Raw genomic sequence first — 14,059 nt, forward strand, 5'->3', positions numbered from 1 at the left:
TAGAAAGAAAGTTCCTGTTTAAACTTGTGGTTTATAGTCCATGTTTCTTTGAGTTCCAAATTTCGGGCAAGTTTTTTGTTTCAAATAACAAAAGTTAATTTTTAATGAGCTTGATGGTACCCTGGGGGAAAAATTAAATTCTTATTTTCAATACCTTAGGAAAATGCTATTGTCTCCTTTATAGGCATATATAGAAACTTCATAATTCATGTAAAGAGCATGCTCTGTTAGGTTCTTGGGCAGTGCTTCCCAGATGAATCTATGTGATTGTTCCCAGATGTGACTGAAATCAGCATGCCTAACTCCAGATAGGTGAAAAGGATACCTACCCTAGTGAAGAACTTTAACTACTTCCTATTAAGACAGCAATACTAATCTCTCCTTGCAAACAAAAAGACTCTTGTATCCTTGGGCCTGCTTAGAAAAGAGGGAGGAAAACGAATCCAAATGTCAATTGGACATGATTCAGAAGATACATTTCTCTTATCCTTGTGATTAATAAAGGCTATTGAATATTGATTGTAGAAATAACTGCTGTTTCTTGTTCCTTCAGACTATGGAGGTGAATGATTTCACTTCCACAGTGGCTTGCTTCATGAGGCTCTCTTGGGCTGCTGCTGCAGGACGACTGGATCTTGTGGGAAGTAGTCAGCCAATAAAAGAGAGCAACAGTTTATTTCCTGCTGGGATTCGAAATAGACTTAGCAGCTCAGGTAAGTTAACTGTGTTTCTAAACCAACCTAAAGAAGGCATTTGGCTTATGTTTAATTGAAGCTGAATTTGTTGGAGTTGGACTCAGTGATTCTCTTGGGTCCCTTCCAATTCAAGGTATGATATGATTGAATGACACAAATCTGAACAAAATGCTGTACATTCGTATTGCATTTGGAGAAGTTTTTGAAATGGCAGAGAACTGACCAGAAGCTGAAAGCATCTGAAGAATGTAATGGAATACAGCACTTGTTCCTCTCTTCATGCAGGAAGTAATTGCAGTTCAGGAAGTGAAGGAGAACCGACTGCACTGCACGCTGGTATCTGTGTACGACAGCAGTCTGTATCCACCAAAGATGCTCTGATTGCTGGAGAAGCCTTGTCCCTCTTAGTAACCTGCCTTCAGCTACGCAGTCAGCAGCTAGGTATGAAATAGAATGGGATTGCTCACTGTTTGGAATATAAGTAAAGGGGGGAGGCTTTCGAAGACAGACAAGTACAAAAAAATCACGAGAAACTTATGGCTTTGTAAGCTGAGACAGCTCAGGTTAAAAACACAAAACCTCATAAAAAAACACAGAGATTTCTTTACAGGACTGAAGAATAGGTGACATAGAGCAAAGCATGTTTTGGGAAAGCTGACTTACTGCCAGTATGTAAATATTTGCACTGGCTTTGAAGTATGTAATTGCTGCTGTTTGCATAGCTAGTGCTTAGTACTTGAACCTTAGTGTACAGGAGTTGTAGATACTGGTGGTGGTGAAAGGTGGAGGAAAATGCTGTTCTAATATGGTGCCAGAGGGAAAAGATGGGGAAATACCCAAATAGCCATTACTGCTTTTCAGTGTTGATGGGGGTGATGTCCTCTGGGTGCTGTAGTGTATTAATAGAAGACTGTATCTGGCTTATTTTAATTATTTAAATATTATAAGTTATTTAAATTATTTCTGTTCCAGGATCTTTTTACAATTTGCCTTGTGTTGCTGATTTCATCATTGACATACTGCTGGGATCACCAAGTGCTGAGGTGAGGCTCTGAAAGCTTCTTGTTATACTTCTGAAATGTTTAAACTTTGATCATTTATTATGGCCTGAAGATGAAATTATTCATAACAGGCACTGTCAAAGGTTTTTGTATTTGAATGAGTAAACTCTGTATAACTGTTAGTAATTCCAGTATCTAGTGATGTGTTGATAGAAAATGCTGAAGTATTGCATTCCTTAGGCTTATTTAATCCATGGGGTACCCAGAGCTGTGCTGTCTTAAAACTACTCTCCATTTAGTTAGGCAAATTCTGTAAAACTTTAGGAAAAGTTCCAAGTAACTTTTCATCCCAAAAGATTTGGGTAAGTTTTAATGGACTTTTCTAAATTTCTGAAAAGTTCTTCCAAATGCTGGAACCCTCTTAAAATTCATTCTTTCTGATCTAAGGTTGTTCTGAGTATTTTAAAATCTAGAGATTTCAAGTCGTGCTCACTTTATTTCATTGCATCTCATATATTTTACATGCAGTCTTTGCATCTTTTTGTCCTTATCTAGATTTATAATCTGTGTTTAATAAAGCATCAGAGCTTTTAGCTCAGGGATGAAAGCGGATTCCTAAATCCCTATAGAGAAGCCCTGGCTGTAGGGCTCATAGTCTGGTTTACACAAGCTTTTCAATGTCTCTACCAAAAAATAAGTGTATTGTTTGCAACCTTTGAGCAGCTGCTAATGTTTGACACTGCTTCAGATTCGTCGTGTTGCCTGTGACCAGTTGTACACCCTTAGTCAGACAGATACATCAGCTCACCCAGATGTACAAAAGCCAAACCAGTTTCTCCTGAGTGTTGTTCTTGGTGCCCAGCTGCCTCTTTGGTCACCAACCAGCATCATGAGAGGAATCAACCAGAGGTAAGTCAAATACGTGTTTATTGAGGAAGCAAATCTGTCACCTTTTTAAGTAAGGAATGCTTTGGGAGCTCTGAGGCACAAGGGATTAAGGTTTTGCAAGTCTGTTGAAAGTAGACATCCCTTCACACCCCACATGGTTTTGGAAGAATGTAAATTGAAGGGAAATAAACCTGAATTCTCAAGGTACAACTCTTCCTCAGTGAATTGTTATAGTTCAGCTTGAGTTACCAAATTAAACTGGCCTGCTCTTTCTCAGGTGTGGTCGTGGCAGTCAGAACCTGGCTGGAATAGAATCATATCATCATAGAATAGTTAGGGTTGGAAAGGACCTTAAGATCATCCAGTTCCAACTCCCCTGCTATGCACAGGGACACCTCACACTAAACCATGCCACCCAAGGCTCTGTCCAACCTGGCCTTCAACACTGCCAGGGATGGAGCATTCACAACCTCCCTGGGCAGCCCATTCCAGTACCTCACCACCCTCACAGTAAAGAATTTCTTCCTTATATCCAACCTAAACTTCCCCTGTTTAAGTTTGAATCCGTTATCCCTTGTCCTGTCACTACAGTCCCTAATGAAGAGTCCCTCCCCAGCATCCTTAAATCCTTCATGAGGAACAGTGGCAATGGGATGTATGACAGTAGCATTGAATTTATTTGATAGTATTGCATAGGTCCGGATCAGAAACCAGTCCTAAAGGATCTGGTCTTTTCAGTGGTGTCTGGACTCATTCTTCATCTGTTTTCTTCTTCATGTTACCCATTACACCTTTAAAACCTGTAGGTGTCAGTCCTGTTAACGTGTCCCTGACCAGCCAAAGCTTGTGGAATTTAACAGTAATTTTAAACAGCAGTTTCTGAAGGAATCTGAATGGAGGAGTAACTGAGAAGTTAAAACCTGTGTTATTGTCATATGATAATTAACTAAAATTGTTAAGAGGTAAAGGAAGAAATCAGGATTAAATGTTATTCTTAACATTCAGAAGTAGCTGTTGGGGAAGGAATTTGTTTTAAAGCTGCAGCATAAAGCTTATGCAGAAGCATACCTAGATAGCTGTGCTAGTCTGGATTAGGTGGACAGAGCACACAGGCCTTAAAGGCAACTGCTTAGGAAGAAGTTTCTGCTTTTAAATTGAGCATTTCTTCTGTTTGTACCCATTTCAGACTTCTGTCCCAATGTACAGAATATTTTGACCTGAGATGTCAGTTACTGGATGACCTCACATGTAAGTATGTACAGGCACACGTGTCATTCTAATGGCAGCTTCCAAACTTGTCTTCCTTCTATAGACAAGATGTAGGATTGCCTTTGCAGAGGGATAACTACACCATGAGCTTAGTGTGACCTGCCAGTGTGCTGGCTGTCCTGTGTTAATGTCTGTCATGGACTGTTCTTGCATTGAGTTACAGCAAGGCAGCTCACTCCTTTTGGAAAATGAACTGAGTTTCTTTGTGGAAGTTACACTTTGTACACGTTGTGGGGCAAATTAGACCATTACCAAACTGCTTGAAATTCTTTGTAGTCTGCATTTAAAGAGCTGTTGATTTTTGTTTTCTTCTTGCAGCATCAGAAATGGAACAGCTAAAGATAAGCCCAGCTGCCATGTTAGAAGATGAGATCACCTGGCTAGACAACTTCGAACCCAACCGCACAGCGGAGTGTGAGACCAGTGAGGCTGATAACATCCTGTTAGCAGGACACTTGAGGCTCATCAAGACTCTTCTTTCACTCTGTGGGGCAGAAAAGGAAATGGTTGGTAAGTATTCCTTTTTAATCTAAAGTGACTAGTGTGAATTCTGCATCAGCACTAACTGATTACTGTAGTAGACAGTGTGTGTGAAGACATAGCACATCAGTAGAAGTGCTGCAGAGCTTTGAGGAGTAGTTTTGGCAGTACCTTTGTTGTACCTTTGACATCTGATGAAATATTTGGATCTTTTTGTTGTTGATACGGTGCTATTAAGTGATTTTGCTGTTACAGAACACCCTTGACATTTGCAGTGATAATACAAGTATCTAACAGTATGTGTGGGTTACTGTGTTACAGGTTCATCTTTGATTAAGCCATTGTTGGATGATTTCCTCTTCCGAGCATCCAGGATCATTCTGAATAGCCATTCTCCAGCAGGCAGTGCTGCAATCAGCCAGCAAGACTTTCATCCGAAGTAAAAACTGGTTTTTCTTTATGTTGGGTTTTGTCCTCACGAATACAAATGTTGCACAGATGCTAGGACTTAATACCAGTGTTGGAGTGTTTCTTTACATTTCCTACATAAGTGTCCAAATAGCATTTTAATAAGTTTTATGTCACACAAAATCTTTGCTTTTCTGTACTACCAAAGTCTGTGTACTGTTAAGGCATCAGTGATGAACTGCAAGCATAATGGAGCACTAACTTCAAAGAGTACTCCTTTAGCTTATCCTCACTTGGGAAGTTGGCTAAATTGGAGCGTGAGCAGGAAATTAACTGTCCAAGCCCCTTGTAAATGAGAATCTCGGAAGTTCCACTGTTTTCTTTTTCCCTTCAAAAGAAATGTGTTCTGCAAAAAGCTAATGCCAAGCAAGTCTCCTTGCACCTGACATAGCTGATAATAGTCCAGAATACATCAAATGGGGGTGGGAAGAAGAGTGGGCTTTCTCTTTCCTGTCACACTTGCCTTCTGTTATTGCCATACAGTATGTGAAGGGGTGGCTAAATTAGTTCATGTGCAGTTTTGTGCTGCTGCAGCTGGATTGCTTGCATTACGCTGACTAGCTGGTGTTCAAGTTGGATCAGGCATATTCACACTGCCATTCCACATACCCTAAAGAAGGTTCCAGTGGAGCATTTAGCAGCCCCTGAACTGAATGGGACTTGCCTACACCTTAGTGTTTTGCTCCAGCTTTGCTCCGTTGCAATTAATGTCAAGCATGCTCTTTTGTTTGCTTAAAGTAAATAAAGCCTTTTCTTTGGCTCTAAGAAGAAAGGGCTGGAATGTTTGATGCACAGAAGAGAGCTAAGTAGAAGTGTTTTGTACTGGTCTAAGTGCCTCTTAGGTCTAAGGACATCTCTTATAGCAAGTTGTCTGCTCTAGCTCTTTCAAAGCTTGTATCCCTGTAAATAAGTCATTATGTCTGTATCAGTGTTACAGTGATAGAGACTATCTGTCTGTCTCCTTCAGTGTACAACCAGTTCTGTTTCTTTAGGGCATCTACTCTTGCTACTGAATGTTAACAAGTGCCTCCATGTCAGTAAGAGAGGCTTATTTAAAGGAATGTTCCTTGTGCTGCTCTTGTGATTTGATTCTTCCCCATTCCCCTTCCCCAGGAAAGAAAAAACAGCACTCTGCAGTCTCTCAGGAGTGTTCTATCATTTGAAGTGTTCCTTCTGAACATTAATTGTCACTTGTTCTGAGTAATGTGGCTTTCTGGAATTAGAAATAATTGAGTCATCTACAAAATAGATCTCAAATGTGGTTTTCTTTTTAGGTGCAGCACAGCAGATAGCCGATTAGCTGCTTATGAAGTGTTAGTAATGCTGGCTGATAGCTCACCTTCCAATCTGCAGCTTATTACAAAAGAGCTGCTTTCTATGCATCACCAGTGTGACCCTGCACTTACCAAGGAGTTTGATGTAAGCAAGAAGCCTTTTTTGATGTGTGTTAGCATGGGTTGGAGTACTGTGTATGTTCTGCTTAACTAGTGCATTCATGACATTTCAATGGTCTTCAGTTTAAGATGACATAACACAGATTAAATTAAATGCAGACCCATCTGATCTTCCTCTGAAGCAAATGCTCCAGTGAGTCTGTTTTAAGCTATTTTTAAGAGTTTTGTGCTAAGTGTTAGATAATTAAAACACCAGATATAGTGCTCTTTCAGTCTTTCAGAGTTTATATTCCTGGCTTTCCATTAAACTGCTCTTAACAGCTTATATGATGGTGATTATAAAAACTATAGTGTGTTGTTAAGAGTCTCATGCTTTTTATAACTTACTGGAGCAAAAACTGTTTGTCGTTCTAGTATCTTCCACCTGTGGATAGTCGTTCCATTTCAGGATTTGTGGGCCTGAAGAATGGTGGTGCTACTTGTTACATGAATGCCGTCTTCCAGCAGCTGTATATGCAGCCAGGTCTTCCAGAGGTAATTGGTTCGACATCCATTAAAGTCCTTGTTTTGGAACGAATGTCACCCGAACTGCAAGTTCAATTTAGCACCATTTATAAATGAATTGTTTAAATGAACCCAAAACTGTATATGTATGTGTGCATAAATATATACACATGATAAATACATAAATTATATGTTGTTGTGATGTGTGCCATAACTTAAAGTAATAATTTTGCCAAGAACCAACTTCATAAGGTTATTTATTTCCTTCCAGGCTTTCCTTTCCATAGATGATGATACAGACAATCCAGATGACAATGTGTTCTATCAAGTTCAGTCTCTTTTTGGTCATCTGATGGAAAGCAAGCTACAGTATTATGTACCTGAGAACTTCTGGAAGGTATTATGTCTTCTTGTTTAGGTTATATAGCATTCCACGTGAGTTATTTATTCAGCCTTCTCTCATTGTAGAATATCTAGGTATAAGGTCAGTTCTACTTCAGAAAGTCAAAACATGTAAAAATAACTTCAAAAAAATCACTTTTTTCAGTGATATGTATATGGAGGAACCACCTTTTCATATATATATTTATACTTTATATAGATATTCAAGATGTGGAATAAGGAGCTATATGTTAGAGAGCAACAGGATGCATATGAGTTCTTCACCAGTCTTATAGATCAAATGGATGAGTACCTCAAGGTAAAATCCTCAGGGATTTCTTTACTTGTTTATATGCATCTCCTTAGTACTTTTCCTCTCTTTCTCCATTGTTCTTCAGAAAAGAAGGCAGAGAGCCATTCAACTAGTATCCATAGTATTCAGAAGTTTAAAATTCCTATTGCTTTCTTGGTCTTTCCCTGCAATACATCCAACTGATGTCTGCCTTTACATCTCCAACAGAAAATAGGAAGAGACCAGATATTTAAGAATACTTTTCAAGGGATCTTCTCTGATCAGAAGATATGCAAGGACTGCCCTCACAGGTAACATTAAGTTCAGTGCGTTAGTTCCAAAGTAATGTGCTCCTATAACTATTAAAGTAGGTAGGCCAAAATAGCAGCACAGCTGTTGATAGCTATGTGGCAAATGCAGTATTCTTTCCCCAGCATAAGTCGTGTTAATTCAAGTTCTACTCTGTCAATGCCTTGACTGTTTTTCTTCTTGAATTTAGGTATGAGCGCGAGGAAGCCTTCATGGCTCTCAACCTAGGTGTGACTTCATGTCAAAGTCTGGAAATATCACTGGATCAGTTTGTTAGAGGAGAGGTTCTGGAAGGAAGCAATGCATACTACTGTGAAAAGTGCAAAGAAAAGGTATTAGTTCTTTGTGTATGTAAAAGAAGATTCAGCTGTAGCATGGTATTTTCTTCAGCACAGAAGCCATGCTTAAGCCCTGCTTACTCTTTCATGTTGAAGACATAAACAGGACATTAACTCCATTGATGCATGCAGACAGCATTCCTTGTTCCCTGTAACTCATACCGTGGACTGAACATTGAGGGGGATGCCATGGTGGTAAAATGTTCTGTAACATACCAGCCCACTGCACAAACTGTGTAATACCTGTACTCATACTTTGTCTGTACATATTAGTCATCTTATGGTCACCCTGCCTCCAGTGGCTGTACTGTACATTCATTCCAGATGGCTGGAATTGTGTATCTATAAAAGAGCACTTCAGAATGTTTGAAGGATATAGAGGTGATATCTTGTTTTCTTTTTAAGAGAACTACAGTGAAGCGCACATGCATTAAGGTCTTACCTAGCCTGTTGGTGATTCACCTGATGAGATTTGGCTTTGACTGGGAGAGTGGACGTTCTATTAAATATGATGAGCAAATAAGGGTAAGAAGACATTTCTTATGACACACCCCTGCTGCTTTGTGGAGTAGACTCTCACTCTTCCTATTCATTCGTTCTTTTGCCCACATTTTGATACAGGAATTTTGAGTACACTTAACACATGAACATGCTGCAAAAAACAGACTGTTTTCCTTAGAGATTTCCTTGTCTGCAACATTCTTGAGGTCCTTTCAGAAAGCAAGATCAAAAACTTCCATAAACCATAAATACATTTAATGTCTGTGTCATAAGGATGAAAAGTTGAAGTATGGTGTTTTTCTTTGGCATTCCTAGTGTGGGAAGTATTGTTACAATTCTCTTGAGGTTACACTAAGCATGTACATGATACGATCTCTGAGTTAATCTGAAATAATCTCTTTCAACAGTTTCCCTGGATGCTGAACATGGAACCTTACACTGTGTCAGGGATGGCTCGCCAGGACTCGTCCTCGGAAGTGGGAGACAATGGTAGAAACACAGATCAAGGAGGTGGAGGCTCCCCTAGGAAGAAAGTTGCCCCTACAGAAAACTATGAGCTTGTTGGTGTGATTGTTCACAGTGGCCAGGCACATGCAGGGCACTACTACTCCTTTATAAAGGACAGGAGGTAATGAACAAGACTTGCTTGAGAGTGTTGAAAGTGGTCTAAAGACTGCTTGTTTTCGGAAGGTATAGAGAGCCATTCAGAGCTCTGTGGGAATCACTCTTCCCTTTCTTAATACTCAGTATCGTGTTAATAGCACAATGATGTGGGACACCGTATTATAAAAGTCTCAGCAATACTCATGTATGTTGTATTGCAGTTTGAGGGCTTCCTGTGACACATAGTTGCAGGTGATGTGCTTCTGTTTTTAATCACTTATTTGTTTAATGCAACTTTGATGTTGATTGAACTAAGCTTTCTGTTAACTGTTAAAGGAAATGTGGGTTCAGGTTTGTCATCTGTAGGGTATCCACGGTGGTTTGGTTTTCTTACTAGACAATCAAGTGACTTTGTTTCTGTGTTTCTGTTCTGTTTGGATCACAGGGGCTGTGGAAAAGGAAAGTGGTACAAATTTAATGACACCGTTGTTGAAGAATTTGATTTAACTGATGAAACCCTGGAGTATGAATGTTTTGGTGGAGAATATAGACCTAAGGTCTATGATCAATGTAAGCAGTACTACAGATTGATTTACAGTAGCTTTATGTTTCATATATTCTCATTATGTTTTCATTATGTTCTCAATAGAGGTAGAGCTCAGTTCGTTGTATCTGCTTTGAGCTGCTTGCTCTAATAATCTTTATGCAGCAGGATTTTTTTCCCCTCAGTCTTCTCTTTACTGAAGGACATAACAGCTTGTATACAACTTAATATTGATTGAACCATATTCACTGTTGTTCAGCACTTTGTAGACTTGGTAGCAGAGGAGATTCGGAAGCAAAATGGCACCTTGTTAAAATTGTCTAAAAAAAACCAAAAAGGCCTTCTTTTAGATTAGTGAAAATGATGGTGCATAGAACATGGTGTGGCATCCATAGTTAAACTTCTTAGCACTTTAAGGAATTAATTCCGAATGCTTCTCCACCAGTATTCATTTGTTTCATAATTCTGACTATTATCGTTTAAAAATACATCTGCTTCTTGCAAAAAAAATACTTTTTAATTCAGGTTCTTGTTATTTGCTAACATAGACTGATGTTTTGCTCGGACAAACAGCCTTATAGTGCCACAGTATACACTACTTGCACAGCCGGGTTCACTTCCCCATAGGAATTAAAAAGGTACTAAGCCTTGAAAGGCCTTCCTCAAATGCCTTTTCTCTCACCAGCTAACCCATACCCTGATGTGCGTCGGCGCTACTGGAATGCCTATATGCTGTTTTACCAGAGAGTGTCTGACCAGAACTCTCCAGTCTTACCAAAGAAAAGTCGAGTGAGTGTTGTGCGTCAGGAAGCTGAGGACCTCTCATTGTAAGTTCTTCTTGTGTCTGTCATGGTTTCTCTTATATCTAGTCTAAGAAATTGAGAGTTCCTGTTCAACAAAGGAGTATACTGACCCTTCTGTTGTTTTGGTTTTTAAGCTGCTTAAGAATAGCCTTTTTTTGCCTGTAGAATTTCCTTTTCCATGTTGCTGTCGCTATTGCAGTTAAGACATTCAAGCTGACAGCCTCAAGTAGTGTTTAGACTCATCTATATTTGCCCTAAGGTTACACTGGCTATACTGGCACTTTAAACTTGAACTGTGGATTTGTCATAGGATTTTGTTATTCACTCTGAGCTTGTATATGTTTCAGATCTGCTCCATCTTCACCAGAAATCTCACCCCAGTCATCACCTCGACCCCATAGGCCCAACAGTGACCGCCTCTCCATCTTGACCAAGCTGGTTCGAAAAGGAGAGAAAAAGGGGCTTTTTGTAGAGAAAATGCCTGTGCGGATATATCAGGTAGATATATCAGTTGCAAGTGGCAACTGAATCCTGCTGATAGGAAATTTAAGCACATAGTAAGAAGAGCACAGGAACTTTGAAGGTGGCCTTGAAGTAATTCCATTGCAAGCAAAGCAAGGAAAGAATTCAGGTTTTCACATAGTTATTAAGCTGCTCAGTGGTACTTTATTGTTAAGTTTTGCAGTCCCTTCTCATAAAGCTGAGCCATCATTCTTTGCTTTGAAGAAACTGCAGGCAAATTATTCAAACATGAGATATGGCAGCAGTCAGCGTGCAAGCAGGGAGAGATAAGAGCAGAGGAGATGCTTCATTTGAAGTACACTTGAGCAGTAATGGAGTTGATGGCAAATTACAGTCATCCTTAAGTTCTTGAGTTAACGAGAATGTAGAAAGTGGAGGAGAAGTAAGAGAAACAAAAACCAGCTTCAATTCTGTTCATGTCTGTTAGTTTATATAATACTGAATATGATCTCAAAGGGGAAAACTTTGCAAGTCAGGACTGAAAATAGAGGTGTGATGGCATCGGCAGAGCAGTTAGAGAATGGTAGAGCTTGAGTATCCTCTGTCATAAGAGGAACATCTCCATCAGCAGTCCTGCAGCTCTGGTCCATACAGGAGAGGGGACAGTCTTGCATATACTTAGCTTTCTGAACCACACACAATCCTGCTGATCTGCACATACACAAGAGAGCCTACATCACGTACACAATAAACTGCTGGCTATGTATGGCCCTCCAGTAGGGCTGTATCAGGCATTAATAACTACTCTAGGTATTCTTTTATCCAGCATTATATTATTACAGTAAACAGAACTTGGCTCAGATTTATTGAGAGTCTTTCATCAAAGTCTCTTTTGAAAAATGGCAAATATTAATATAATTTAAATATATTATTGTGGATGCAGCTTATAATTACACCGTGGCTCCTTGCTCTGCACATGTAAATTTGCTAAGCAAGCCTTTCAGGTTTGAAGGATGTTCTCAGCTCTTTCACTAAAAGCCAGCAAAAAATGGAACTTATCAGCAACTTCTTGCTTTTTCTTTTCCCTTAATGGCCAAATGCTTATTAAGGCACTCATCTGTTCTCTTACGTTTTGTAATATCCGTAGATGTACAAAACTTGTATATGTATTTACCCCTCCACCGAAAAAGTGACTCAGAACATGAACAGGATAGGTCTGACACTGGTTTTTAAACATCACACATATTTACATAAAATAAGCAATTTTAGTTAGAGAAATGTACTTTGACATCATTTTAGGCTTTTTTGTCTTCTTTTACAGATGGTGAGAGATGAAAACTTGAAATTTATGAAAAATAGAGATGTATACAGTAGTGACTACTTCAGTTTTGTGCTGTCATTAGCTTCACTGAATGCTGTAAGTACCTAGATTTTCATCTTGAGAGTATTCAGAATATGTTGGTTAGAAAGGGGCACAGCAGCTATCTGGGTCACAACCAGAAAAACTGGAAGAGAAGGATTGACATGGTTTTGCTTTTCCAGCTGAGCAAAATTCATTATCTCCGGTAATTCTTCATGCTGGTAAGAACATCTGTCTCAAAGCAGACTCTGGCCTCCTGTTCTAGTAGTGGGAGAAACCTTGTGCCATAGTAAAACTTATCAAATAACATGCACCTTTTTTGGTGATGCAAACTGAGCTCTAGAGACAGAAATTCCTCTCTGCATGGAAAATCCCAAAGTTGGTGTTCGTCACCTCGAAGTTGATAGGCTTACATAGGAAATACTGTTTGCTAATTAAGTTCTTCTAAATGGAGTAATAAAATAAACCTGCATTTTTTAAATCTATTAACTCCACAGATCTAGTGGGTTTTAGAGCAAGTTTGTTCCTGTTTTAGCATATTTGTTAACTAGCATAGTCAGCACTAGAGACTGTTTTTAGCACAGAAAAATGCTTTGGTTTGGTTTTCCAAATGAAGTCAATTACTTAAATAGAACACGTTGATGTGTTTAAGAGACAGTGTTTGTGCTGCAGGCATAGTTCTGCTAAAGTAAACTTGACGTTTCTTTCAGACTAAGGTAAAGCATCCTTATTATCCGTGCATGGCAAAGGTGAGCTTACAGCTGGCAGTCCAATTCCTCTTCCAAACCTATCTCCGAACCAAAAAGAAACTCAGGTAAGCTCTTGTTCTTGTACTGTAATAACAAACTATGAGGTTTTCATGCTTGTCTTACCTGCACCATCTTGAAATACTGAGGGTAGCATAGGCATTTACAGAAATAGCAATACATTTGCTCAGGGAAGTTGTGAGCACTACATCCCTGGCAGTGTTCAAGATCAGGCTGGACAGAGCCTTGAGCAGCCTGGTCTAGTGGGAGGTGTCCCTATCCATGGCAGGGGGTTGGAACTGGATGTGCTTTAAGGTCCTTTCCAACCCAAACCATTCTAGGATTCTATAATTCTGTGATTTATGCTTTGCATTGGAATCCCATCACAAAGAGCCCTGAGGGAGGAAAGAGGGTCATGTATAACCTGACAGTTTGCTCACTCTCCCAGCTGTCTGTTATTTTGGTGGTAGTGGATTGGGCATGGGAAGGCTTTAACGGATTTAAAGGCAGCAAGTTGTTCCCAAATACTTCTCTACGTGTTTTTGTCTTAAGCCATCAAATGTACATTCAAGTAACGTAAAAATTCTTTCTATCTGGCAATCAAGAAACATAGCTTCAGTTTTGGAGGGTTTTTTATCTCTCATTTCATAGAATCATAGAATCAATTTCTGACAGTTATCCCTCTTTTGTTCAAGGGCTGATACAGAAGAATGGATTGCCACCATAGATGCGCTGCTTTCCAAAAGCATTGATGCTTGTCAGTGGTTAGTTGAATATTTCGTTGGGCCAGAGGGCCGGGAGCTTGTAAAGTAAGTACTGTTAATTCTGTCTTAGGTGGTTTGTGTCTCATGTATGGATAAAGCTTCCTTATAACATGATCTGGCCTATACTGACGTATTCCCACAGAACTGTGTGCATTCTTTAAGCATCACTCTAGATAATCACTTAGGGGTTTATTTCTGCTATTTTCTCTGCTTGTGCAGCTTTCTGAATAACTGAAAACCTAATAAAATAGTGCAGC

At 39.4% G+C, this 14,059-nt stretch overlaps 1 protein-coding gene across 2 annotated transcripts in view; it reads left to right on the forward strand.

The window, feature by feature from the left end:
• USP24 (ubiquitin specific peptidase 24) overlaps nucleotides 1-14,059 on the forward strand; it is a 68,049-nt gene that overhangs the window by 42,206 nt on the left and 11,784 nt on the right. For both annotated transcript variants that reach the window (XM_034063444.1, XM_034063445.1), the window contains 21 exons: nucleotides 554-713; nucleotides 981-1,136; nucleotides 1,668-1,738; nucleotides 2,445-2,605; nucleotides 3,771-3,832; nucleotides 4,172-4,363; nucleotides 4,655-4,772; nucleotides 6,076-6,220; nucleotides 6,610-6,729; nucleotides 6,971-7,096; nucleotides 7,301-7,399; nucleotides 7,601-7,683; nucleotides 7,872-8,013; nucleotides 8,425-8,544; nucleotides 8,928-9,148; nucleotides 9,569-9,693; nucleotides 10,353-10,494; nucleotides 10,818-10,968; nucleotides 12,254-12,349; nucleotides 13,003-13,106; nucleotides 13,734-13,847. In XM_034063444.1, coding sequence (XP_033919335.1) covers nucleotides 554-713; nucleotides 981-1,136; nucleotides 1,668-1,738; nucleotides 2,445-2,605; nucleotides 3,771-3,832; nucleotides 4,172-4,363; nucleotides 4,655-4,772; nucleotides 6,076-6,220; nucleotides 6,610-6,729; nucleotides 6,971-7,096; nucleotides 7,301-7,399; nucleotides 7,601-7,683; nucleotides 7,872-8,013; nucleotides 8,425-8,544; nucleotides 8,928-9,148; nucleotides 9,569-9,693; nucleotides 10,353-10,494; nucleotides 10,818-10,968; nucleotides 12,254-12,349; nucleotides 13,003-13,106; nucleotides 13,734-13,847 — 2,708 coding nt within the window. The remainder of the gene's footprint in view (nucleotides 1-553; nucleotides 714-980; nucleotides 1,137-1,667; nucleotides 1,739-2,444; nucleotides 2,606-3,770; nucleotides 3,833-4,171; nucleotides 4,364-4,654; nucleotides 4,773-6,075; nucleotides 6,221-6,609; nucleotides 6,730-6,970; nucleotides 7,097-7,300; nucleotides 7,400-7,600; nucleotides 7,684-7,871; nucleotides 8,014-8,424; nucleotides 8,545-8,927; nucleotides 9,149-9,568; nucleotides 9,694-10,352; nucleotides 10,495-10,817; nucleotides 10,969-12,253; nucleotides 12,350-13,002; nucleotides 13,107-13,733; nucleotides 13,848-14,059) is intronic.

The sequence above is a fragment of the Melopsittacus undulatus genome, chromosome 6 (genome assembly GCF_012275295.1).
Source record: "Melopsittacus undulatus isolate bMelUnd1 chromosome 6, bMelUnd1.mat.Z, whole genome shotgun sequence".
NCBI classification, from domain to species: domain Eukaryota; kingdom Metazoa; phylum Chordata; class Aves; order Psittaciformes; family Psittaculidae; genus Melopsittacus; species Melopsittacus undulatus.